We start from the raw sequence: 24,633 nt of genomic DNA on the forward strand, positions 1-24,633 counted from the left end.
AAATGACTTTTAACTGTTTTAATAATACTCTAATAGCTGGACAATCATATAATTTCAAAAGTGTCAGATATCGACCGTCACAAGTCTGTACCTTTAATTATTTCTATAAGACCTTGATAAAGGTTAGCCGGAGTTTTCTCTGGCCCTGACACCATATTACATCAGACATGGTGTGTGTCAGGGCCAGAGGAAACTGGGGCTAGGTAAAGGTAAGGTGTGATGACCAGTTTCCATCTAACAATTAAGAGGGTCTTTATCTAGTTAGATGACCATGTGTACACCTGTCCAGATCTTCACACCTTACGAGGTAAACTTGGAGGAAGGGGTCATTATTGGGGTCAGTGTAAGTCTGTCTTTTCTCCACACCCCTGTAAGTGGGGGGGGGGGGATGTATCTGATATTACTGTTAAAAGAACTCCATGTATGACCTGGATTTAATGAGGCAGGCATAACAAAAAAAAGTTGGTTTACCAAATAGAAATGTAAGTCTGATGTTAAACTGTAAATCAAAATTAGACATTAGATCCGGAATCCAGGTGATCAAAAAAAAAACTTTCTTTTTTATTGTATGTTAAGATAAATATAAACTGTTGGAAGAAAACTATTTGAAATATATTAAAAACAGTACTTAGTACTTCGAGTACAAGTTATGTCCAGTACACAATCAAACTCTACATTTTGAGAAACCACAAACAACTTGCCAAATTTATATACATTTTTGTTTATTGCCAATTTTATACTAATTGATGTGGCTTGTTAAAACTCTTCAAATCAAAGGAATGCTATCATACATTTTTCAACGAAGTGCCAGATCTATTCATTTTATGTAGGGTTTAACCAACGAAAAATGAACCAACAAAATAATAAGATGATATATACAAAGATAAAACAGTAACACATAGCTAATTGTTACATGTTTAAGGAGTCAAAATGTATAAGAGTATACATCTATCTATAAACATTATGTATATATGTACTTGGTTACAGGTACATGTGATACATGTGGACCCAGGTAGGATTGGGGCCTGAGAGGACTCCAGGTAAACTTGGGAGTGCACTCCAAGTTTACCTGGAGTCCAAACGGAGTGCACTCGGAGTGCACTTTGTGTAACCTTTAGTCTACACTCAACTGTATTTAAATTCGCTAGTCTTTACCTTCGGATCAACAACACATTGTGCAATATGATACATTGTGCAATTAATTAAAAGATAACATAGTAACACAAATGACGAAGACATTTTTTTTGTCTCCTGCCCTGACCGGACCTCGAACTCACGATCTATGGCACCCAATCGCTTAAACAGAAATACCCGCAGCAAAGTCTAGTTACAAAAAGTCTTCGCCCCTGTGTCTTTTTTCACGCTCGGACATATGATAAAGTCTTCGCCCCAGGTCTGTTTTTTTTCTCCCTTAGTGAAATGTCAGTGTCTGACGTACGTATTAGCTATGACTACGATAAAATACGCACAATGACTTTTCTTCAGTCGACATATATTTCTTTTTAATGACAAAAAAACAAATAAGGAAAGGATTCAATTTAAACATTTTATTAATGTACATATCTAACATACAAGCATAACATACAATACATACATACATACCACACACACACACACATACATATATATATATACATACATACATTTCGTATTATATTAAAAAAGAAAAAAAAACATATTACCTATATAGAACATATATACATAACATTTTACTAATACATCACACGAACTAAGACCTATTATCTACTTCACATTAATGATGTCGCGTATCTTTTTTCAGTTCAAAACATCTCTTGGCTACTCGTCTTTTGACTTTCGCCTTCGCGTTGACGAGTGAGTGTATAAATTCACTTCTTCAAAACCACAGTCTAGAGTCAGTCCGGAAAGCGAGCTCGCTAACGATTCCATGGGAATATCGGTCAAACTCTGTTCCTTCTTTCTTCTCTTGATCAGGTATACAGCTACAAGTAGAATCATGAGGACGACCACGGAACTCACAACGACGGAACTCACAACGACAATCACCAGGATGCTACCTGAAAATAAATAAACACACTGTCCACTATTTATGTCCACATGGATAATTTAGCAAGTATGTTAGCGTATGATGTAACTAGTGATCAATTCTTTGAGTTTTAAATGAATACTTTCTCTTGATTCTTACTGAAGAATACACTGATAATGAACGAACTAACAAGCTTACTAACATACAGAACAGAGTGAACTCACCGTCGGCTTCACTCGCGATCGGACTCTGTGTACTGGACGATGACCAGATGGCTGTGGACACAGGTGACGTGGGACGGTCGTTCTCGGTTGTTTGGGGTTCTGTTGACTGGGTGCTGGTATACGATCTGTACCTGGGAAAGGGCTATTGATAAAAAAATACAAGAAATATTATACACATCCATCATAATGCTATTTCCGGGTTTGTTTCTGTTTTTAGACTATAACTAATTTTTTTTTTAATTAAATCAATTGATAAAATGTTACTCACTTTTCTGGTGGTCAGCAATCTACGCGGTGTTGTAATCAGCCTCGGGGTTGTGCTCGTCGGACTCGGGATCCTCGATGATGTCAACCTCGGGGTGGTGGTCGTCAGTCTCGAGGTCCTCGATGGTGTATTAGATCTCGGGGTCTACGTGTAGACCGTGGCGCAGCGGATAAACCAGTAATATGTAATAAAAAAATATAAAAAAAATATAAAAAAATAAAAGGCTGATTTGTTCCTGAACTTTTTTAGATTTGTTAATACAATACTCACGTTGCAAGTTTCCCTGTTCACAACCACACGTTTTGGCCAAGAGGAGAAGGAGTCGCATCCCAGGGGAGTTTTCCTTATTTCTAGGTACTCCAGGTGTCCTGCGTATGTTAAGTTCAATTCCACCACGTGTTGGAAAATGATGCGCTTGATTTCGGGATCGAACGCAACATCTGGGATGGCATTTACCCTCCTCGGACATACAATTTGCTGTCTCTGAGGCTTACATCCCCAGGGAAAGGGGACAGTTGCTTCGGCGAAAACCATGCCCAGCCAAAAAACCACTAAGATGCTGCTAAGCCCCATGGTGATTTGACCTCTGAAGTCTCTCGGTTAGGGGACCGTCCTCTGTCACCGTTGAGCCTGTCATCCCTAAATCGCAGTTGGACTCGTCGCCGACCATCGTCCACCTATCACCACGCCGAGAGGTATCTCTATAATCCCCCCTCCCCCTCCCCTAACACACTAACCTGTCATCCCTAAATCGCAGTTGGACTGATCGCTGACCATCGTCCACCTATCATTCCACGCAACACACACACACACACACACAAATATCCTCACCTTCATACCATCACCCTTTGATAAGATTTAATAATATTAAAACTGATTAATTAGAGCAAACAACATTCTACTTTTAATGGTTATTTACACACTAAACCTACACATTTAATCCCCCCCCCCCCCCCTAAACCTGCCCTGTTCTTGAATAAAAAAAATAGTAATAAAAAAAAAATGAAATAAACCAAACATAAATTAATAAACTTTCTTTTTCTCTTGCTCAACTGCAATCATATAATCTATTTCCTGTTCATTAAAATGGTCGGTAAGTGAAGAATATGGCATTCTGTCGTGATCTATCAGTACATAAGGATTATGTACCTCGTAAGAATCATCGTTTTCGTTGCCGTCATCGTCTTCACTTCTGCCCTGCAGGTAGGGCGTAAGAATTGTACCTGCTGCCCCCATTGCATGATCGTGAGAGGCGACTAAATTTGGGATCTTATCTTTTCTCTTCTTTCTGAACAACTTTATTCTTCCTAACGTCTCCCTTGACACTGCCTCACTTTTGGCCTTTAGTTGAGCGTTCGCCCCTGTGAGGAAGGCTTTAGGTTCTGTCCCCTGGCCGAGACATACCAGAGTCTTTAAAAATGGTAGTTGCTGCTTCTGCTTAGCGCTCAGCATACAAGGAGTGGGACGACTGGTTCGCCCGTTGTCAGTGTAATGTGACCGGGTGGGTCGTGATGCTGGGTGTCTTTGGCAGTATGCCTCAGCGAGGTAGCACTATAAATCGGCAAAAGTTCCGGCCTATCACAAGGAGACTTAACACGAACATACCGCAGCCTCCCAAAACATACATACGCACTAACCACACGCATGCATGTCGCACGCACGGGAGGCTGTCCTTAAATGACCTTAGATGTTAATAGGACGTTAAACAAAATAAACCAAACCAAACCAAATCGTCTTCACTTACAGAACCATAATAACATTCCAATGATTCCCTCCTTTCGTGACGTTCATACATTGCCTCGTGCAGTCTACTGCCGCTAAATTGTGTTGCAAGTCTTCTAAGTAAACCGATGAGCCTTCTGTCAGATTCAGGAATATGAAAGCCATAAACATCAACCAAGTACTGAAGATTATCGTATCTGAATTCTATAAGGTGACGATGGAAGGTTTTATTAGCTCACCTGGACCGAAGGTCCGGTGAGCTTATGCCATGGTGCGGCGTCCGTCGTCCGTCCGTCAACATTTGCTTCAAATCGCTACTAGTCAAAAAGTTCTTATTGGATTTTGACCAAATTTGGTCAGAAACATCCTTGGCGGAAGGGGATCAGATTTTGCATCAATGGTGACTGACCCCCAAGGGGCCAAATGGTCGGGGCCTAATGGGGAAATAGAGGTAATTCCTTCAAATCGCTACTAGTCATAAAGTTATGAATGGATTTGAACCCAATTTGGTCAGAAACATTCTTGGGGGAAGGGGAACAGATTTTGCATAAATGGTGACTCTGACCCCCAAGGGACCAAAGGGGCGGGGCCTAATGGGGAAATAGAGGTAATTCCTTTAAAACGCTACTAGTCATAAAGTTATGAATGGATTTGAACCCAATTTGGTCAGAAACATTCTTATGTGAAGGGGAACAGATTTTGCATAAATGATGACTCTGACCCCCGAGGGGCCAAAGGGGCGGGGCCCATAGGGGAAATAGAGGTAATTCCTTTAAATCGCTACTAGTCATAAAGTTATGAAAGGATTTGAACCCAATTTGGTCAGAAACATCCTTTAGGGAAGGGGAACAGATTTTGCATAAATGATGACTCTGACCCTTGAGGGGCCAAAGGCGCGGGACCCCATAGGGGAAATAGAGGTAATTCCTTTAAATCGCTACTAGTCATAAAGTTATGAATGGATTTGAACCCAATTTGGTCAGAAACATTCTTATGTGAAGGGGAACAGATTTTGCATAAATGATGACTCTGACCCCCAAGGGGCCAAAGGGGCGGGGCCCATAGGGGAAATAGAGGTAATTCCTTTAAATCGCTACTAGTCATAAAGTTATGAATGGATTTGAACCCAATTTGGTCAGAAACATTCTTATGTGAAGGGGAACAGATTTTGCATAAATGATGACTCTGACCCCCAAGGGGCCAAAGGGGCGGGGCCCATAGGGGAAATAGAGGTAATTCCTTTAAATCGCTACTAGTCATAAAGTTATGAAAGGATTTGAACCCAATTTGGTCAGAAACATTTTTTGGGGAAGGGGAACCGATTTTGCATAAATGATGACTGACCCCCCGAGGGGTCAAAGGGGCGGGGCCCATAGGGGAAATAGAGGTAATTCCTTTAAATCGCTACTAGTCATAAAGTTATGAAAGGATTTGAACCTAATTTGGTCAGAAACATCCTTTGGGGAAAGGGAACAGATTTTGCATAAATGATGACTGACCCCCGAGGGGCCAAAGGGGCGGGGCCCCATAGGGGAAATAGAGGTAATTCCTTTAAATCGCTACTAGTCATAAAGTTATAAATGCATGTTGTAAACTCAGAGAGTCTGGACTTCATTATTGCTTTAAAGCAGTTGGGATCCCCACACTATAACCATATATAGCATTGTTTGAGGTTAACAAACAAAAGGAATTGAACATGAACATTATTTTGACATTTGGTCAAATCCAACCAGGTGAGCGATACAGGCCCCATGGGCCTCTTGTTTAAAGTTAACATGATATCACAATATTTTGGATATGCGTATCTAAATAATGCAACCGACTTTGGATAGGTCACATTGTTTAACTCTTCTACGGCCATCCTGCCTTCATAACAGTCTTCAGAGACACGGCCATTAAACTGAAGGAAATAATATTCGTGATTGTAAAGAAATGTGTGTATTGCCGCCATAATCATGAGGCTTAACCTATGGGTGTACTCTTCTAAAGTTTTCAGGGACGAATTAAACAGGGACCCGGGAGTTCGCTGAAACATATAACCCTATGATATATAAATTACAGTACTAAATCTAAGGGTTCCGTGCGGATTCCATCTTCCAAAACTTCACGTTTTGGATAGAAACTTGTGAAACCACACTTTTCCTGTGTGTAAGTTACAATCTGATTATTAATCACCCTAAAACCTCGATTCACCTTCGAGCGTACCTCCTTATTGAAGAGAACATCTTTATATAATTCAATGGGATGTCTCAACTGTCTTTTGTTTATACCTTTACAGCTAATTTTGCTAGATTTTTTACCGGAAGCCGAAATTTGTTGCACACAATACGATTTTGAACAAAGCGAAACCATAACGTCCCCCCTCATCTCTTCTGTCATCAGCCCCGGAGTTCGTCGCGTATGAGCTTTGGATTCCGGTGTTCTGTCATCCGGAAACCAATCGTACTTTACGGTCTCGAATTCCGCCGTCATGTTGCTACGTACCAGCGCTTCAAGGTCGGTACCGGACAGGGCCAAGTAATAGCTATCCGTATCCATGGCTATGAGTTCGAAATCACGCCGATCCCAGTATAAATCCACGCCGATCCCAGTATAAATCCAAACAGTCGTAATACAACGACAACATGCGGAGTTTCGCATACTGAAGAATGAAAAAGCCTATTTGAATAGGTATGTCCATTTTTACACGAGTTTTAGCAGTTTCGATTTCGTACTGTCCGTCACCGAGTTCGACGAGTTTCCTAAAGTGTTTATCGTTAACAGCCTGGAATAACTTATCCTCCGAATTTAAATATTTTATATTGGAGTGCCGATCCTTGCGTATGAGCATTGAACCGTAGGAAGCGTTTCCTTTTAGCTTACACGTTTCTGCCACAATCGCCAGAGAGGGGTCTCTGACACCCGCGCGTCGTGCATCGCTGATTTCTTCGGTAAACGTTTTGAAACACGCCCGGGGCTGGTACTCGATAACGGTGTGTACGCGCGAGACCGTCAGCCCGTATTCCAAGTACCATTTCAAGAGCGGAGTCGCTATTAATATATTTCTGGCACTCATACCGCCGATGAGGAGTCTTCGCGGTTTTTTGGATACACCTATACGTTCACCGATGTCTTGTGTGTATTCGCCAATACATTCGTACGGTACGTGCGCGTTAGCAAATATTGGCGACATTTCGCTAAATATGTCTTTCATGTGCGGCGGAACGGCTAAATCGACCTCTATCGCACCGAACTTTCCGCGCGCACGAAATCCAAGATTTGATCCATGGTCATGTGTTTTAATCGTTCCGTTTCGCGCTTGTAAGTTTCGCAGTGCCCGCGCAGTCGGTCATTTATTCGCGCCATTTTGTCAAACTCGCATTCCCAAATTCTTCGGATGTTGTAACTATGGAAACGTATTTGGACCTTCTTTTGGTGTGATAAAACTTACTTAAATTGACTTAAATAAAACGACATGACGAGCATTTATCATGACTTGGCGATATGTTTTGTTCGACTTGGCAGTAAAGAACACAGAATGTCGAGATGAACCATCGCGATAATTGTTTCGAAAGTCGACAGACGACTTAGTGCAAAATCGACTTGTACCGATCTAGACATAAAGACGACTTAATAAAGTCGCCCGTATAACAAAAGTTATAACACCATGTCGACATGATCAAATTGACTTGTCTTTGAAACATAAAGAAGTCGACATCATGATGTTGTCTTGTTGTGAAATCACTTGGTAACTTCCTTCGTGTACAGTCATCATTGGTGATGTCCATGCATGAGTGTATAGCTGGATGTTGGCGACGCTGATAATAAAGATGGAATTATCAAAGGTAGGTTCAACACTGTTAATGCAGTACAAATAAGTATATGCATGATACAAGTAATTTACATAGTTTGCCAAGGATTTTATTATCATGAACGTAATGAAAATACAATGTATTTGATGAAAACAATATGAGTGAATTACTATAACTAAGCTTTATTGTTTTTGTTTGTCTATTTATATTGAAGATCGATAAATTCTTGATTTGTTAAAAAAAAGAAAAGAAATATCTACATATGCAAAATTATTTTCCTGTAACTGTTGTAAATGTTACCTTTTACCGTCTTATATGTGACTCTAATATAACACAGTAACATATAACAAAGTAAAAGGTAATATCGTCATAGTCCCCTTGTATTCGCATTAAGCAACAAACAAAAGGTCACATTTTCTGTATTTCAAAGCAAAATAGGGGAAAATTGAATGAGAACAAAACTTGTTAACTTGCACAAAATGCACCTGCATATATTACTAGTATGTTGCTCTAGAGTTTGCATTGTTTTAGAAAGTTAATAAACAAAAGGCTGCATTTCTGGTTTAAATTAAACGTATATGTGTTCTATATTAACACAAAGGATGGCTATGTTTTAAGTTAGAAATAAGCCTCAAACTGTGAAATATGTGTGAGAATGAACAAATCTCGGCCCTGACGGATACTGTTCATTCTCACACATATTACACAGTTTGAGGCTTATCTCCATAACTTAAAATGAGGTTTTCTTTGTGTATATCGTGCATTATTTATAGCTGTATGTGTACTAAGCTTATAAAGGTGCTTATATATATCAAAATAATGTGGTTCTATTTTCAGTACCTGATATTTCTGTGTTGTTTAATGCGGTCAGAGGCTGTTATTCCATACCCAGGCGATAATGCACAAGTTGAAGACCTAGTCAGATACTACTTCGGACTTTTGTATAATTCACGCGAAATATGCGGTTTTCTTTTGTTTGTTCATGGAGTTCTCATAAGTACGTCAACACTGAAAAGAATGAAATTAAGACTTGGATTAAGGAGACACGCATGTGAAGTTCCATTACAAATAATAATACAGAAAATTATTGATATGCACCGAGATGGTTTTTGCAATTTAGGTTACAAAGCAATGTGGAGATTACTAAATGTTGTCCATGGGATAAGAGTAACTCAGAACACAGTAAGAGCATGTTTAAGCATCATGGACGTAGAAGGAGTGTATCTGAGATCAAGACGTTGCTTAAGACGGAGATTATATTATAGCAAAGGTCCTAACTACCTCGTACACATCGATGGATATGATAAGCTTAAACCGTTTGGTGTTGCTATTCATGGAGCTATAGATGGATTCTCAAGAAAGATATTGTGGTTAAAAGCTGGATTTTCTAATAACAATCCAAAATTAATTGCAAACTTATATCTTAAGTTCATCATCACGCTGGGAAGGGTTCCGCACATTGTAAGAGGAGATGCTGGTACCGAGAATGTATTAGTAAAGGACTTGCAAACGAGTCTCCGAATGCATCACGGTGATGAAATGGACGGCATTAGAAGTTACATTACAGCCAGATCAAGCGGTAACCAACGAATTGAACGTTTATGGGGTACCTTAAGAACTACATTCACTGACTTTTGGAGAAATAAATTCCAAGACATGAGAGATAGCGGCATGTTGGATACAACAAATCCTCTGCATATTGAATGCATACGATTTTGTTATTTACCCATCATTCAAGAACAATTGGATATATTCGTCTTGAACTGGAACTCTCACCGAATCAGAGCCCAACGACAACTCCGAATACCTCACGGAATCCCAGATGTACTTTACCATCAACCTGATATCTACGAAACTTCTGATTGCTCTCATCCACTTCCTTGTAATTTGGAGACCATAGACGAAATCGCAAGTGAATACACAACAGAATATCCGTCTCGAGGTTGTAAAGATGAGTTGCTGCAAATTCTTGAACTTGCAACTGGAATGGCTAGAGACGAAATTCCTCGTATTCAAACACTAAGGGATGCTGATGAGTTCTTGATTGCTTTGATACAGATGTTTGACCAATTTAATGGACCTCAATAAAGAATGATTACGTTCATAATATTGGAACAATCTACATGCTAACCTTTCAGGATTTGAGTGTGGATCTTATTTTGATGCATATAGATAAAAAAAGATATAATGCATTCGAATCTCTACTTCATTAGATAGCTTTAAGTGTTAATGTTTTGATTGTTAGATTACTTACATGTGATTAATTATCAATTTCTTAGTATGCGTGATTAAATAATTGATAGACGTTGTATGGAAACATTGTTTGTTTCTTTTTCATGATACATTGATACCTATCACTAAGGTCATCTGACTCGGAGGTTCAGGATGACAGATAGCCATCTTGCTCTGTCCGTCGTCGTCCGCTGCACGAACACTTTTCGTTCAAACGACGTCTTCTCAGTAACAAAAAAGCTCTTTAAAGTTGTGTTTAGAAAGTAGGTACCTGGAATTAAGTGCTACTTGAACGGCCCTTATGAGAAGTTATCTACAACTATTTGCAAGGTTATGTATCTATAACGCTGATAATGAATTTAAAGCATGGTGAGGTAAGGGTACTAAACCAAGTTTTATAAGAGCGCAGCTCGAAGGGCCGCGAGCGGAGCTCTGTCTATGACTGATAAGTGGTACCTCTAAAAAGAGTTGCCTCCCTTTCCATACATACGGACAAAGATGGTCTAATGGTCCAAAACCGGAAGTAGTATTTCATGGTGAAATAGACTGGATTACCTGCATTAGTACCAATTTTCTCCGCTAGACTACGCTCATTAATACTAATTTCAAAGAATTTCGCGTAGTTGTATTTTTGGAGCGAAGCCTAGCGGAGAGTTGAAAAAATACGGCAGGCAATCCAGTCTAATGATGAAATAACCTTAAACCGAAGTCACCGGAAGTTGCTATCTTTTAAAAAAACTTAATTGGAGTATGGAAATATTTTAGCCCATTTCTTTTGCTTTAAATTAAAAAAAAAGAAAGTATGAGTAATTTGCTTTTGTTTTTTATTTTCGCATTGAAATTGCGTCGGAAACAAAAACGCATACGAGATAACGCTGTTTGTTGCCATGAGTGACGTCATTAAATACAACGTCAAAGATAGACTAGATTGCCTGCCGTAGTTTTTCTTCTCTCCGCTAGGCTTCGCTCCGAAAATTAGTATTAATGAGCGCAGCCTAGCGGAGAGAATTGGTACTAAGGCAGGTAATCCAGTCTACGTCAAAGATGACACTACTATTTCCAGAGAATTTCGATACAGGCAATCAGTTTGATCAGTTCTGCAGTTGACAGTACGAATGCTAATCCGAGTAACGCTGTTTTAATTAGTTTAAAAGATTACATATGTAACTGCGCTCTTCCAAGGCTTTGCCTTCAATCATATTAAACTTTGTATATATAAAATTCAATTTTCCTTGCAACAAGCATTTCTTTTGACTGAAAAAATAACGTTATCATCTCATCAATCTCTCCCAGGGTGCATTGCGCTCTGCTACATTCACCTCTGTCAACGTCTCACCAGAATTTCAAGATTCTTGTAAAACGTATTTCAGACCATTGATAATATTTTTAAAGCATTTCTTAACTTCTTTCTGTTTGGTTCATTTATAAAATATTTCTAATTGTTCGTGAAAATAACCAGACCGTTAGAATATTTACATAAACGTTATGGATTTTATATCGCGGACGGGTATTTGTGAGCCAATTGTCACGATTTGCATACGCCGGCCGCTGTGTTATGTGACGTCATAATGCACATAACAATACATAACGTCGCGATTTGGCGTACTTTGTGAGACGTTGACAGAGGTGAATGGGGCATAGCGCAAGGAACCCTGGGAGAGATTGTCATCTCATTACGTAAAAATGACGTCACCATTTGTAACGTCGTTTTTCATTGGCTGATACAATATGGCGCAGTGATTTCTTTAAAAATATATTCGCTGAACAAATTGGAATTTTCACAGAATTTCGTGTAGTAAATTAAATTCTAAGGATTAAATTGAACATATTTTTATGTTATGAAGCTGTAATACAAAAATCAGAGTGTACTCTTTTTCATAAACCGCTTACTCTGATTTTTGTGTTACATCTCCATAACATAAAAATATATTCAAGCTAATCCTTAAATATCCAGGAAGCACTTTCAGACCATTAAAATGTAAAGTTTATAAAATAAGATGACAAAACTACTTTCGATATTTTTGAAGATGTCTGCCATTCAAATGTGAAAATAGGGGTGAATTATATGAAAAAGTTTGTTTGGGCAACTTTTTGTGTGAATCTTCTTAACGGGGAAGAATTATCCAAACAGAAGATCATTTATCATGTATATATCCAAAAAATTACTACTTACTTGCGGTACATGTTTTAATTGCTGATTTCATCTCTGCATTCGATATATTGGATAATTCATATTATCCCACAACTTGGCTGTTATCCAGTGAATTCGCCCGTTTAATATTTTTCGTATTTGTAACTAGTTACATATGAACCTTTGTGACGTTGTGACAGAGTCAATGACGTGCTGTCAAGAACAATGACGTGACATTGGAAACAATTACGCGATGTTATGAAATGAAGATGGCGGAATAGAAATATCTGCCTATTCCAACACGATTTGGACTTTCATCTATCAAAAGAGAAACCTATTAAGTTATGCGATAAAAAATATCTCAAATGAGCTTTCATTTCATATTCAATTTTATGAAACTCGTCTCGAAGTTATTATTTTTGCTCGCCACAGGCTCGCAAAACAATAAGTAACTTCAAGAGTCGTTTCATAAAATCGAATACGAAATGAAAACCCATTTGAGATCCTCTATATATCGTCTACATTAAGCAGGTTTTGCTTTGTTTATTTATAATACATACAGTATATGCTAGAGAATATATATATACTGCTTTATCTTAGAATTAACAAGCGTCCAAGTCTTTTATTCAATTTCTTGTTTATTGGGGGATTATTATAGTTACCAGCAAAATAAGTAACAATGTGCCCGAATCGCTCACCTGCTAACTTATGAACATAGTGTGAGTTAAACCACTTTAAAGACTTTGAATAAAAGTCAGGGCCATTCATTTGAGCAAACTTTGTAGCCCTACATCCAAGCTTGCTACTGGCCTAATATCAGGTCTCTGGGCATTTTGGTTCATGAGAAGAAGTCGTTTGAAGATTTTAGACTATTTGATCCCTGTGACCTTGAATGAAGGTCAATGTCATTCATTTGAACAAACTTGGTAGCGGTCCATCCCAGCTTGCTACTGGCCCAATATCAGGTCACTAGGCCTCTTGGTTCATGAGAAGAAGTCGTTTGAAGAGTTTAGCCTATTTGACCCATGTGACCTTGAATGAGTGTCAAGGTCATTCATTTGAACAAACTTTGTAGCCCTCCATCCAAGCTTGCTACTGGACCAATATGAGGTGTCTAGGCCTTTTAGTTAATGAGAAGAAGTCGTTTAAATGGAAAAAGTTGACGCCGGACGGACGGACGGACGACGGACACCGCACCATGGCATAAGGGCAAGTGAGCTAATGAATATTTTACATTTTACAATATGGTTTGCCCTCGTTTGACCGATTTTGAGTTTCAGGTATGATATTGTGACTGTGTCGATAATGAATAATATTTGCCAACTTACTTGGAACGTTTGCATTTTTGCAATTTTGACATCAGTACCTAAACAGATTTCGGCCTTTAAGGTTGACTGGTGCATAAAGTACTATTTTGTCAACCTAATATCACATCAAAACATGGCTTCTACCACAACAAAAAGATTGTGAGATTCTCATCTGTGCAACTCTTTTTAGAGATGACGATAACCTCGGAAAATCCAGTCCAGCTGTAAGTCATTGTGGACACCATTCCCAGTTTCATTTCGTGGACTAATTGAAGCTGTTGAGATGGAGGTGCGATGATTGGGGTTCAACTTTCTTTAATGTTTCTTTGCATTATTTTCACAGAGGTTTTTATTCTGCAATAAATAATATGAAATACCGACATTGTAATCTTAGCTGACAAATGTCACTGGTGATGGTAGCATATTGATTATTATTCCCTAACCTAACCTTCAACACAAACTCCTTAACCTTAACCCCAACCTTTAAATTGATCAATCCTAAACCCTAATTCTAAACTCGAAAAATTATGATCTACTTTTACCGTATACTCTACTTTACCCGCCTTTATCACAGTCATGTGATATCCAGCCTTCTTTAAAGATCATTCTATGGTTTGACGTTTACAGTGGTAAGCAAACAACCACTTGTTTTGGCTTTCATAGTTATCAGGATGATTGTTCTGCATCTTCTGCCAGCAGTTGATCACTGTAGGTTTAGTTCTTTCTGGTCACTAACAAACGACTGCATCATATCTCCAAAGTCTTGTTGAAATAACATTTGGGAAGACAATTTGTTGTGCAGCGTGGATGTTAAGTGCATTGTATGAGAGTCGGCTCAAATTAAGAAATTGAAACACCATTCGTTGCAAACCATGATTGATCGAAATTTTTAGTTAAATATGCTCTTGTTGCAATAGACTAGGAGTTACAAAACAAAATAGGAACAAAAGTTGCATAAACGAAAAAAGAAGCCATTCATCGTCCGTTATTAAAAGTCTTGCAAATAATAAGAAATACCATCATCTCAACATAATCATAATTCAAACTCAACATCGATTAAACAAGGGCAAAACATCAACAAAAATCTAGACATGCATGGAGACTCCTGAAAGGTACAAGGAGAATAGAACCAGGTGTTCCAGAAGAGTAAGCGTTCTCTGCTTCATCGACGACACTCGCCATACAAATGTAGGTAAAATCCGGGTAAAATACCCAAGTAAGTTTAACCGCACCATACACTTAGGACTCCTCAGTGGTGCTAAATTTGATTGACATGTTAAACTTCAATTATACCGAAATCCGATGTTGTAATTTTTATAATAAGTACTATGTAAATTACAGATCCATATATTTCACATGCATCACTTGCAAACGACAATTTCAAACTACAACACGACCGCACAGTAGCAAAAAATGGGAGTCTGACTTACTCATGTCTTTTCACCCAGACAAATGTAATGTACATCACACCCAAACATAACAAGATAACCCACCAATACACACTTTACAATCCCATTCTACAGTCAGTTGACTCCAGCAGATATCTAGGCATTACACTGCAAAACACAAGCCTATCAATAACATTACATGTAACGCGAACAGGTCACTAGGTTTTCTTAAACGCAACTGAAACATAAATTCAGCACACATAGATAAACATGCATTCAAAGCCATAGAAAGACCCAAACTGGAGTACTGTGCCTCCATCTGGGACCCACGCACTAAATTGAAACACAACAAATGGAAACAAGAGGCCCACAGGGCCTGTATCGCTCACCTGGATATTTCAGTAAATATTGGAAAGATCTGCTACAATAGTACTGCTGTATATTATTATAGGTTAAGTGACCCCTTTTGACCCCGCGCTTCAGACCACTCAGGGAGGTCAGCCCCACCATTTGTACAATTATGAATTGCCAACCCATAAGGATGCTACCAGCCAAATATGAGTCAGATCCATTGCTTACTTTCACAGAGGAAGTCGTTTATATCATTATAGACAAATTGATCCCTTTAGGCTCCGCCCATCAGGCCCCGGGGGGTAGCCCCACCATTTGTACAATTTTGAATTCCTATCTCATATGGATGTTTCCAGTCAAATTTGGTTAGATTATGATCAGCGGTTATGAAGAAGAAGTCATTTGAAGAAATTGTTGACGGACGGCCGGACCAGGTGAGCTAAAACACAACGCGGAGCAGCATGATACGTACAAATCAGATACCACAACACTAGTTTAGTCTCTGACATTTTACATACACTACAGTACCCAGCACTACAAGCAAGACGCATGCAAACCTGTCTCATACTACTCTACAGAATTGTACTCCACACTAATACCAACTAACCCAGGAACCAGACTCACACACTCACTCACACTCAAACCTATCACTTCAAACAAAGGACACATATAAATGTTCATTCTTTCATTCAATAATACAATGGAACCTCCTGCCACAAGCAGCAGTAAAATGCACACAACTTGAGGGTTACTATGCACATCTCTCTATATTAACCCATGAAACCCTCACATCCACAAAGTTAAAAAACATTTTAAAAAAAAAACCTCTTTTAACTTTCCCACATCCTGCGACTAAAGAGATGTGGGAATCGGTTGCAGCAGGGTTTTTGTCAGCTAATTTGGGAAAGAGCCCCTGAGAAAAAAGTGCAATTGACATTTCATTAGTTAATAACTCGTATTTACAAAAGCCTGAACTGTTAATGTCAACAATCCGTGGCCAATGCTTAGTTTCTAGTCATGACAAGTAATTCTTAAAATTATATCAATTTTGTGAACTTCTTGGAGATTTTTATTTAAAACAGCCCTCATGGCATTTTTTCCAGTTATCATTAAATTATACTAAGCACTAGGCTTTCATTACCTTTACTTGTGCATCCATATTTCTGAATTCTGTAGTTGTCTTTGATTATAGATTTTAGAACGGGTATTGAGAAGGCTTGTTGTAAACATCTTGCTGAGTAAATATACTGCTTTATCAGGGGTAAAATAAAATTATCAGTTTTAAAATACACATTTTTGTTGTTTCTCATACCAAAGATGAAAGTTTCTTTATTGATAGTAAATGGTATAAATAAAGAATCTAACAAAAACACAAACTCCTCAAAAAAAGTCTGCACTTCCTTACACTCCCACAGTAAATGCACTATTGTTTCTTGTTCTGTTTTGCAAAAGAAACATTGCGGATGATCAGATAATCCAATTTTGAATAAATATGAGTTGGTAGTTAATATATGCTGGTTTATTCTATATTGAAGCCAGTGTTATTTTGAACTTTTAGTGACAATAAAAGGAGTCAGATAAATAATTTTCCAAGTTTGCTCATCAAATTGAAATATGTTATTCCATTTTCTTTTCCCAGTAGAAACACAGTTATTTAAAGAAAGTCTATTATAGAAATCTTTTGAGTCTCTTGTTATACAAAATTTCAAGGTTAGGGGGTATTATCGAATAAGATGGAAGTTTGTTATCTAATTCCTTATGTGCAATGTAATTTTTCACAGAACTTATTATACCATGGAATATAAGAAAGTTGGTATTGATGTCATATTTTTTCTTTAAATTCTTGAAATTGGTAATATAAACAGGTCATTAATTAAACTTGCGCCCTTACTGTACCAGTTCCTGTAAAATACCGTTTTCTATTTACTTTTATATTTTCATTAAACCAAATAGGAGTTTTCAGTATGGAAGCATTCTTACTAGTTAAAAGGTTTTCGTGATCTTTAAGATATCTCCAAGCTTTGCATACATCTTTCCAAAAACTATTTTTACACTTCCTTTAACATTCTTTGATGTATTCTGGACCCCAGTTAGCCAAAAGTCCTGTATCAATGGTATTTTATCAATGGTATTTCTTAGTAAACAATTCCACTTGCTTGTTTTAGAGTACAACCTCCTGATCCAAGTTAGTTTTAATCCCATAATAATAGACTGTATATCTACCATTTTTAATCCGCCTTCGGCATAGTTTTTTAATAACTAACAGGGAGGAATGTATCATGGTATAAAAATGATAGTTTTCATATATGATAACAGTTTAGTGTTAATTTTAATTTTAGAGTATTGTTTATTATTTAGGTCTTTCAAGTATAGAGAAACTATCAGAATTTAAGAATGTTTGCCCCGGGGATAATCCAGTCTTTAGACATGGCATTGTACTTTAATAATTATGTAGTCTGTGAGATGTTTCAATAAGTTATATAAACAAGATTAGGCTAAAAACCAGTGACAATTGTTTCTGTTAAATACCTTGCACAACAAATATTATAAGTAAACCAGTTTATCTAGATACAAAACAGGTCTGGACATATTTAGTTAATTAGGGTCTTTGTATATAATTGTCCAGTGGTAGTATAAACAGTGGTCGGTCATACTAATTGGTCAACAGCTTAATATGTAGACTTCCCCCACAATTTAGGTAAATCGACCAATCAAATGATATATGTCAGAATGTAAATAATTAGGAATTATATAAGGAATGTTTGAATTATAAAATAAAGAAGAGACTTAGAGATAGACACTCGGAGAGAGAGAGTATGTGAGTTGGAAACACCAGAGTGAGCCAAGAAGTTGTGAGGCGCGTACCCAAGGAATTACCCAGTATAAGTATGGGCCAGCGCCTAACAGGAATTGTTGTATTGTAAAAATTATGTGTAAATAAACATTATAGAGAAAAGTGACAGTGTCTGCAGTTCAATCTAAAAGACTCAATATCACCACGTGGTCACCAACAGAGAGGTTTCAGAAGGGTGTGGTTTATATGCCTACCAGGCTAATACCCCCAAAGTAAATAACCACATCCTGATGTACCTCCCAACCAACGTACTGGGGAAATAATCAAAGTCCCCCATTGACGCGTGGTGATACATGGTCACCTTTTCACCTTGTCTACTTTGCTACTCCTAAAAAAAATATAGAGTTCAGTATTAAATCTTCGGATAAATGATGTGTCGGGATTGGGTAAAGCTGTAAAAAGATAATTAAATTGAGATATTAAAAGTTACTTAATTATATGTAATTTACCAAAAGGTGTAAGTTTTCTTCTGTTCCAGATGTTCAATAAAGCTTTCAGTTTCACTAACTTTTTGTCAAAATTCATTTTAACAACTCTGTGTAAATCGACATGAAAATCAATACCTGATTAAAATTTTTCAAGGTGCTTACAATCATGTGTGTCTTTTGTACAATCATTGTAAACTGTCTGCTTCCCCAATGTAAATACCATTCAGGACAAAATTCCTCTTCACTATATTTCTTATTACCAATTCAAATCACATTAGTTTTACTTTTATTTATTTTCAATCCTGAAATATTAGCATATTCTTTTAACTCATTAAGTGTCTCTCTCAAACAGTGTCTAGATCCATCAAGTATTACTGAAGTGTCGTCTGCGTATTGGGACAATAGTATTGGAGTGGCATCCATATTAATTCCTTTTATATTTTTATTATAATGGCAAGTATTTCGTCACATAACATAAATAGCTATGGGGATATTGGGTCCCCTTGTCGACATCCACGCTTAATATTTAAAAATGGTGACAAATCCACCACACCCCCTACCCCTGATTTACTGACGAGCTTGACCCTTTTTGAAAATTGTGTATCTATTGTCTGATGTCATTTCCAAAATTGAAAAATGTAAGGACTCTCTCGATAAAATTCCAACTTACAGTATCCAAAGCCTTTTCAAAATCAATAGGAAGTATCATACCCAGAATATTATTTTCTTCTGTATAGTGCATAATGTCGGTTATAATCCTAGTATTTTTCCCTATGTGTCTACAAGAAATAAAATCAGTTTGGTCAGAACTAATAAGTTAATCTAAAACAGCTTTTATTCTATTAGCAAAAGCGCCTGAAGCAATTTTATAGATTGTATTCAGAAGTGAGATTGGTCTCCAATTATTCAAATACTGTCTTGGCTTATCTCCCTTTGGTAAACATGTTATAATTCCTTAATTGCTTCTGTGTTACTGATAAATTTTGATGACTAAATCCATACTGAATTGATCTTACAACAAAATGACCTAATTGTTTCCAATAAATAAATCATATAACTGTATTCAAATGTAAATATAAGTAATGAATATTTTAGCAAATGTTGTTATGGTCCTATGACACACATTTCAATTGCTGACAAATTAAACTTACATTTAAAGCCCTAACGGACTTTATTTAGTTTGTCATCAATATCAATGGGTGTCATACAAATGTAAGGCCATATAACAACATTTTCTACAATATTAATTGCTTAAATAACCGCACACTCGACTGCACACACTCGGGCAAGTGGTTTATGAAGACGACGAAGAGCTACGGACCCAGTACTGACCCCTTAATTGAATTAAAGATATCTTTAAATACGTTTTGCCATTTTAAGATTTCTTTAATGAATTGAAGATATCTTCAAATTATTGAATTTGTGTTAAAACGGTGTTCCATATACCCTTTGTGTCCTATCATGTAGGAAACTCTGGATCCAGGTTAATCAATGTACAGTTTGTGCTGCCTCTTTTCCCGTAGTGATCCATCAAATACAGTAGTCCTCTGAAAATCGCCAGTTATCTATGGCAAGCTGTTTGGGTTTTAATTTGGGTCACGAAGGGTTAGATGACATATTGCGATTGCCTTTTGTCCGTCGTCGTCCGTCGTAAACAATTTACATTTTCATCTTCACTCCAAAATTGCTAAACCAAATTCAATGAAATTTGTCAGGTAGCTTCTATGTCTGAAGGTCTACCAAATTTGTGAATTATATGGTCCCCAACCCCCTGGGGCCTGAGGGGGAGGGGCCAAAAAGGGTCAAATTGGCCAAAATTTCTAAAAACGTCCTCTTAACTTCTAGATAAGGTAGAATGAAATACTCTTCATAGATGAAAGCATTATAAGGTCCTTTACAGAAATTAGGAATTACATTACCTTGGAGTTTCACGTTACCCCCATGGGGAGGGACCAAATTCCATTGGTAAATATTCTGCGGACTCTGATGTATATTTACCCATGATCGATAGTCAGATGACCGTTAAGGCCCTTGGGCCTCTTTTTGCGTATTAAAATGAAGATATCTCTATTTAATTAGATATATCTTTATTTAATCAGAGATATCTGTAATTTATATAAAGATATCTCGATCATTAAAGATACAGTCGAACTTTGTTAACTCGAACTCACTTATCTCAAAAAACCCTGGATAATTCGAAGTGGTTTTTGGTCCCAACTAACTAAATGCTATAAATTCAGCTACACTTTACTCGAATACTCGATAACTCGAAGTTGTATCACGGTCCCATCGACTTCGAGTTAACGAGGTTTCACTGTATGTTAAATGTAAGTTAAATACAGATATCTCAATTTCTACTGAAAATAAATATATCTTTAATTCAAATAGAAAAATCGGTATTTCTACAACAATTAGATATATCTGTATTTGAAATTGAGATAGCTTTAATTGAATTAGAGATATCTGTATTCAAATTAGAGATATATGTATTTAAATCAGAGATATCTGTATTTGAATTTAAGATATCTTTATTTTCAATGGAATGCAGATATCTCTTATTGAAATAAAGATATCTTTAAATAAATTAGAGATATCTGTATTTGAATATTTAAAGATATCTACTTTGTGTTTAAACAGATATATCTGTATTTTAAATATAGATATCTCTGATTCAATTCAGATATCTCTTTTTAAATTAAAGATATCTTTATTTTTTAAATCAATAATGATATCTTTATTTTAAATACAGATATCTGTATTAATAGGTGAAAATCCAATTAATACCACAGTTATCTGCTGTACTACATATGAGAGTTTGATGCTTTCATTTATTATGTAACTATAAACGTCATGACAGCACATCTACAATTATACACAATTTCAAGAATCATTAATATTCTTTTAATCTCCAAACGCTGCCCTGATTCTATTTTTATTATATGGTACTGGAACTTCATGATTGGTTTGTTAGTCCATCTAGCAGAGACGATGAGTCGTGGACCAAAACCAGGTCACCTATAGACCTACATTTTGACATTCAATCAAAGTCTGATTTGTACTCAAATTTAGGATTCGTCAAAAAGGTAACACGAAGAGAAAACATACATAAAAGAACCTGACTTGTGAAACATACCTAAATCATATGTTCGTAATGGAATAATTCTGTTTGATTCTTGGTCGAATCTAGCTACATGTGTATGTTCATTTCAATTAAGTGGGAATAAACTAAAGTTATATTGATATTTACTTTGCATCAGGGAACTATAAAGCATAACACACAAACATCATAGTTTTACAGCTTTATTTGTATAAACCAGTTATACATTACTCTCAAACAAAAATACATGCAAGAAATCAAAGAGCAAACATGCATGAAAAAATGGAAGAGCTCGAAGGAAATGAATATCATAAAGTTTTATTTTTACAAGCACTGAATTTCGGTGTGCTGCTCGACTGCATAGTTTAATACAGTGCTTTTACTGTCCAAACAATCTTTACATGGTAAATGTGATGGATTTGTGATTTGTTATTCATTCATTTCCTTTATTTCCTCCATCGATTCCTGTCAGATGTACATGTACAAGTAAAAAGGATTCCAGGTAAAAGTAAAAAATAAAACAAAGTTAGTCTCTTTCCAATTGTATTGATATGTTTAATCAAAACACAATTAAATTCAACAGTAACCTCAGTTCTTTCCTCCCAGTAACTTTGCAAAGATTTTCTGAATAAAAAAAACGGCACATATGCAAGTTTCAACTCTCAGTTGATATCATCAGAATCCAACTTTGTGGCAGTTTCAACTTCTTATTTTAAAAATCGGGAAGCAGACATTTGGAATCATAAAAAATACAGGAACTTGTGACAATATTCGTAATAAAAATTTTACTGGAACTTTAACCTTAAAGAAAATAATTACAACAACTAGTTTCTAAGTTACTGTACTAACAAATAAAAAAATGCATTAATCATATAATGAATTTACAAAGAGGATCTTGGCTTGACACTAATGGCATGGTCTGTTATACTGTAGTTTTACAGCGTTGCTTGTTTAAACTACCGGTAGTTATATGTTACGCTTAAACAAAAAATACATGTAAACAAGGCATCGCAAGCGATACAATTCCCCTCGCATGCTATCACATGAACTCTTGACGCAAAATGGTGGGTGGGGTTATTGGACATTAAAATAATATCAGTTGTCATTTACACTGATCTTCAATAGAAATGGAAGGAGTTATTATCAAGCATGTGCTCATTGCCAATATAAATAAATTATTATAAATAAATGTACGAAGTTTGGTCATGATCCATTCGAAAATGAAGTCGTAATAGCGCTCACAAAGATGTTCTATAAATAGTAATGGTGACCTTGACCTTGGCACCCTGAAACACAAACTTGTTCAAGGTATTCCAATGCTGGACCCATATATGAAGTTTGGTCAGAATCCATTCAAAAATGAAGTCGCAAGAGCGCTGACAAAGATTTTCTATAAATAGTAATGGTGACCTTGACCTTGACCTTGGCACCCTGAAACACAAACTCGTTCAAGGTATTCCAATGCTGGACCCATATATGAAGTTTGGTCAGAATCCGTTCAAAAATTCAGTCGTTAGCATTTTGGACCGCCGTCTGGAATCCATAAGCTTATTTACAAAATGTATATGAGCCATTATCAGAATTTGTCCAAATTCCTGTCCTGGCTCTTCTAAGTCATTTTTTATTTAAAAATATGGAAATACTCATATTTTTTCAACATACAAAATAAAATAACACCTGTATATCCTCATGCATTATTTGTGACATATTTTTTTCCCATAAGATTTTAAAAAATTGAAAAATTGATTTTCAAACAAAAATATATGTTATTTCACAACAGAAAAATATATTTTACCCCCACTTATATGTACAAATGTCATTTTATAATAGAAAATTAATGGGGAAAAAAAGAAGAAGATTTTTTTAGGTTCATATGTGCTTGTCCCTATTTTTATTTTCCGTTATGTTAACTCATCAATTTTGGTTAATGTGTAAACTCATTTCTTACTGTAAAACCATCTCCCATAGTGCATTGTAATAAGACCCCCTTCCTGTTGATGAAATATGAGTTGAATGGAAGTGAATTTCAAAGATATGGAATCTGGTCACATCTTATACCAAAGACGTCCTAACAAACAAATTTTGATTTCCTTTTGTGTTACAACGATTGATTAATCACCGAGAGATCGTTGAATGATTGCTTTATAGCTGTATAATACCTTTGGTAAACTCTGAAAATTGAGACATTCAACTTGGAGCAAACTCATGGCATTTAGGAAAATAAGTGATTTTTTGTGAAATAATTCTGTTGTGTTAATCTTCCGTTATGTTACGTAACACAATGGAAATCAAAGATAAATCGTCACCTTATCAACAAAAACTGTTAAAAAAGTATTTTGTTTTACTTTGAAGATAATTGCAAAGTAAATGAAATTAAGATATTTGTAGGAATAATGAAGCTTGAATAACATTTTTCTTAAGAAATTTTATTTTATGGTAACATAACAGGTAAAACAAGAGATCCCAGAGGGATCTTGACGCCGCCCATTAAATGATCTATGTCAGTCAAATGAAAGACTGATCTTTTCTCTTCTTTTCCCTTCTTTCAGAACAGGCTTACAATACTTCCATTGTCAAAATCCAAGAGGAAACAATACACATGAAATTTGAGAAAGATCCCTTCAGTACCTTCTAAGAAATAGCGATAACATACTTCAACTATCAAAATTCAAAACTGCCTGTCCGCCATCTTGAATTACAATCAGTCCCATAATCGACCATGCACAACTAGGGACCATGGGGAACCTACACATGAAATTTGAGAAAGATCCCTTCAGTACTTTCTGAGAAATAGCGGTAACAAACTTCGATTGTCAAAATCCAAGATGGCTGCCTGTC

General features: G+C 36.6%; 2 protein-coding genes across 2 annotated transcripts in view; both read left to right on the plus strand.

The window, feature by feature from the left end:
- The window catches only part of LOC117340990 (ATP-binding cassette sub-family G member 4-like), a 145,558-nt gene that overhangs the window by 11,430 nt on the left and 109,495 nt on the right, over nt 1-24,633 (plus strand). The gene's annotated exons all lie outside the window — the stretch shown is intronic.
- On the plus strand, nt 7,931-10,324 carry LOC117340991. Its single transcript, XM_033902788.1, has 2 exons — nt 7,931-8,040; nt 8,845-10,324. Exons 1-2 carry the CDS (start codon nt 8,002-8,004, stop codon nt 10,093-10,095), a joined length of 1,290 nt encoding a protein of 429 aa, XP_033758679.1. The 5' UTR covers nt 7,931-8,001; the 3' UTR covers nt 10,096-10,324.

This window comes from Pecten maximus, chromosome 13 (genome assembly GCF_902652985.1).
Source record: "Pecten maximus chromosome 13, xPecMax1.1, whole genome shotgun sequence".
Classification (NCBI taxonomy): domain Eukaryota; kingdom Metazoa; phylum Mollusca; class Bivalvia; order Pectinida; family Pectinidae; genus Pecten; species Pecten maximus.

Excerpts from the sequence above, each read along its gene's own strand:
- LOC117340991 (XM_033902788.1), top strand. The coding sequence starts at position 8,002 with ATGTTGGCGACGCTGATAATAAAGATGGAATTATCAAAG. Across the intron at positions 8,041-8,844 it reads TAAAGATGGAATTATCAAAG|TACCTGATATTTCTGTGTTG; the intron begins GTAGGTTCAACA and ends TTCTATTTTCAG.